Below are 4,122 nucleotides of genomic sequence, written 5' to 3'. Positions count from 1 at the left end.
AGCACTGCTGCCACTACTACTACTTCGATCGGCCGCTTCAGCAAGGCACTTGAAAGCCCTCGCCAGGCTTAACTTGGACGACGACGACAAAACGTACGACGACCCGCACATCTCCTCGCAAGGCAACGGCGAAGGCCGATCTGCCCTCCTGCCGAGCCCAGTTGATAGAGAACCTCAAGTCCCTCGCCGCCACCGCAGATGTAAACTGCGATAGCAAGAACAGAAAGAAGACGGCACGGATATTTGTAGACAAGCTCGTGCTGGTGCCTCATCAGTAGTCTCGTCACAGGACGACAACGACGACCCCAACCCCATGGCGCTGGTCATCCGCGATCCAGCCGGAGCGGAGACGCGGTGGATCAGCCAGGCCATCGTCCCCGCGACGAACATGCGGTTGAGCGGGATCGTGCGCGGAATCACCGCGGCCGTGGAGCCTATCTAAAGGGAAACACAGAGACGCTGCATCCATATTCTCGATTGACAATAGACTCCACCATCAGAACCAAAAGGAGCCAAAATGCCACCGCCAGCATCTCTCCTCTCCAGAAGCGACAAGTCTCTGAGCATCATATCACATCAGCAACGTATATGGGAAGATTCTGTACCACTGGCAAACAAGTTTTTCGCCAAAACCAGGCCCATTTTCAGATGAACTGTAGAAAAGATCAAAAGAAAGTTTAGCAGATGAACAGTACCAATTTCAGGTACAAAAAAAAAGGTACCATGGTGATCTAACAAAACATGCAGACTTCAGCCAGGGAGGGAAGTATATTACCACATTGAAACAGATACTAACAACTTATTCTTGTGCGTGCAATCAGTCCTTTTACTCTTTGCATGTAACAACTAAATTTATGATAAAAGGGAGTATATTGAGAAGATAGTACTAGAGTCTTCATCATAAGATATTTTACTCTTTGCATGTAACAACTAACTTTATGATAAAAGGGAGTATATTCAGAAGATAGTACTAGAGTCTTCATCATAAGATATCTTGAATATTCACTTATCATTTACCTTAGCTTTTTTTACTTCTCTTTGCTTAATGCAACTCCCTGAAGGTCCTGCATTTTTTTTTATCCATGGATGTTTCATAACATCTTCAAGAGAAAGCCTTTTGCTTGAATCCTTCACAAGAAGCTGCATACAGAATCACACATCAAAGTAAACAGTCCAGCCCACACCCACCACTTCAATCAATATCAGGATATTAACCAATACTTCTAGATGTTACCTTGGAAATGAGATCCTTAGCCCCTGAAGATACATAAGGAGTTGAAGGGAATGTCAAATCCATTCTAAGTATCCTGCCCCAAATTCATGTGGCACAAAATGTTATGGAATGAAAACCATGGATTAAAGGAAAACAGATGCATCAACCCATACCTTCTCAATGTGTTTTCTAGGTCCTCAACTTGAAAAGGAGGTGAACCATACAGGAATTCATAGCACAAGATTCCTAGAGCCCAATTGTCAACAGCACGGTCATGACCTGTCCCCTTTATCATCTCTGGTGCCAGATAATCAATTGTGCCACAGAATGTGTGCCGTTTAGCATTTGACTGAACTGCCCATCCAAAATCTGCAATTTTAATCTGGCCCTGGAAAGGAAAGTCAACTGGTTATCAAATCAAAACCCAGAATTTGATGCACCAAGAGTTACAAAATACAGAGTGTGGCATGTGCCATCTCCCCAAATGCTTTGGAGACGGGAAGCATGACTAACATTTTACTGATAGCATTTAGTAATACACATAACATCAATAGAAGTTATTAGAAATTCTGAGGCATTGCAGAAACACTTGCATTTGTATACCATTTCTCCACATATGTTAGCAAGTTGGCAAAAGTATGTGTGTCTTTCCAGATTTACTCATATAGGGGCATGTTATATATCCTGTCCAGGAGTGATTTATATGCAAGATGTATTACCCTTACCCCAATCAAGATGTGATGACAATCTACCATCTGCATTGTACATATATTACAGTACATTGAGTTTTTTTATGGTCAATGTGGATCTCATTCGTTCGTTCATTCATTGATATGAGCTTGTTTTAAGCTCAGCAAATAGAGATTCAGAAGTAAATACCAAGCACATGGACTACATGCCTCTATGATAGCTACATCACTATGTGACAGTCTACCTTGAGTTTCACACGCTAAATGTTGTCTATATGAATTACCCTTTCTAGAGAATATTTTGCTTTTGACACATCCAAAGAACTAAGTCGTAGAGTGCATTGTTTGCATATAAAATAGTGAAATACGTAGTAATGTACACTTACAAGGGCCAAAACATTTAGAGAAATAACTTTAGCCCCAAGACATCAGATATATATTAGATTCTTTAGCATGTTTATGATGTACAGAACCAAAATCATCAGCCCAATTAAAATTATAACAAAATGGTGTGGAATCTACAGTAACTACTCTTGAGCAAAGTTTACAGTAACGCTTGTTACACTAATGGTTTTATGTTAGAATACAAGCTGTGTAAAAAATAAAAGGAATCATCTGGTTACAAAATTACAAGACGAAAAACAGTGAAAGACTGAAAGTACAAAGACAGGCACCACTAAATTTGCAACAATAAATATTACCAGAATAAAACAAATTAAAGATGTCACCACAACGGTTGCAACAGCGGCATAAAGAAGGAAAACCAACCTTTATGTCCAGTAGCAAATTCTCAAGTTTGATGTCCCTATGGATCACATGCTTCTTGTGACAATATGCCAGTGCATCAGCAAGGCTTGCGACATACTAAAATACATAAGGTATACAGTCACAATCTTAACAAAAGTATGGCTAATGAGAAGGAAACCTGCATATCAGCATTTCGCATACATATATCATGTTCTAGGATCTGGTATGGCATTTTCATGAGCTGAGACAATGTTATGCTAAAGGAGATGCTATGGATTCCCACACTAGTTTGTGTATAGAAGTTCAACTTGCAACCAGTGACCAATTCACATGAAGTTCAGTACCGATGTACCAGCATTAATGTATTGTGCATGATATTACGAAAGTAAAATCAAGTCGGGGCATTCCAGAAAACCCTCTTGCTGCCCTTCATGAATTGAGTAAGTAAAAGTAATAATATCATAAAATTGCCAGGCAAAGACCTAATCATCTCATGGGCTAGATCTCTAAAACTTTGTTTGTATCCCTCCCTACCTCCCCCCCTGTTTTTCAATCTTAGTTTTGTGTTAATCAAGTAAGAGGATGGGGTTCCTCACGGTATTTCTCTCAAAAACATCGATGCAAAGGAGGGGTTCTCACAGTAGCGGCCGTGCGCTCGGTGAAGCGGCCAGCGGTTTGGAGCACCTTATAGAGCTCGCCACGGGCGGCGTACTCCAGGACGAGGACGACACGGTCTTCGTCGTGGAACCAGGTGAAGAGGCGGAGCACGTTGGGGTGGTCGAGGGCTTGCTGAATCTTGATCTCCCGCCTTAGGTGATCGTGGAAGCCGTACTTCTCCAGCTTCTCCTTGTAGATCACCTTCAGCGCCACCACGTACCCGCTCTGGGGCATCACCACGCGCAGATTAGCCTCCGCGGAGGAGAGAATTTCGGGGAAACATCGGAAGTTCGACAGGGGGTTTCCTTGGACCGACCTGCTTCTCACGGGCGAGGTAGACCTTGCCGAACTTGCCCCCACCGATGTGCTTGCCGATCTCGAAGTCGGACATGCTCCACTCCTGCCGCGCCGGCGCCGCCATCGTAGGCGAGGCGAGAGTGGTGGGAGAGGGCGGGGGCCAACAGGTGAGGAAGATGGCAACGGTTTTGCGGCGACCGATGCCGAACGGCAGCAAGGGATTGGAGTCGTGGTGGTTTTTGCAGGCCGGCCCATAGTGTACCACCAGGGCCCATTTAACCAGCAATCTCGCATACTGGCCCAGCGTTTTATATAACACAACAGATGCAGCATGATCTACAATTACCAAAAATGGAAGATTTGCACCTTCTGAAACAACTCCCCCTTATTTGCCCTATGATTGTTCCTCAAGAAAAATTGCCCTATGATTATTTTAAAAATTAATCCATTTGCCACGTCCATCTGCAAACGCAACAGCTCGCATTGTTGTGAGACGGCCGTAACATTTCAGTTGAGGTT

General features: G+C 43.5%; 1 protein-coding gene across 2 annotated transcripts; it reads right to left on the bottom strand.

Annotated features, from left to right (window-relative positions):
- Positions 1-242: 242 nt before the first annotated feature.
- Positions 243-3,796, bottom strand: LOC120693933 (serine/threonine-protein kinase Aurora-3-like). 2 transcript variants are annotated; one of them, XM_039977112.1, is made up of 7 exons: positions 3,623-3,796; positions 3,289-3,531; positions 2,671-2,766; positions 1,387-1,601; positions 1,235-1,307; positions 1,018-1,140; positions 243-653 (listed from the first exon to the last, which is right to left on the bottom strand). In XM_039977112.1, exons 1-7 carry the CDS (start codon positions 3,725-3,727, stop codon positions 645-647), a joined length of 864 nt encoding a protein of 287 aa, XP_039833046.1. In that variant the 5' UTR covers positions 3,728-3,796; the 3' UTR covers positions 243-644. The 2 variants fall into 2 exon arrangements, with proteins under 2 accessions (XP_039833046.1, XP_039833047.1); XM_039977113.1 differs by having other exon boundaries at positions 3,289-3,507.
- Positions 3,797-4,122: the final 326 nt, after the last annotated feature.

The sequence above is a fragment of the Panicum virgatum genome, unplaced genomic scaffold (genome assembly GCF_016808335.1).
Source record: "Panicum virgatum strain AP13 unplaced genomic scaffold, P.virgatum_v5 scaffold_1187, whole genome shotgun sequence".
NCBI lineage: Eukaryota > Viridiplantae > Streptophyta > Magnoliopsida > Poales > Poaceae > Panicum > Panicum virgatum.
This window is presented reverse-complemented; position numbering and strand designations above follow the sequence as displayed.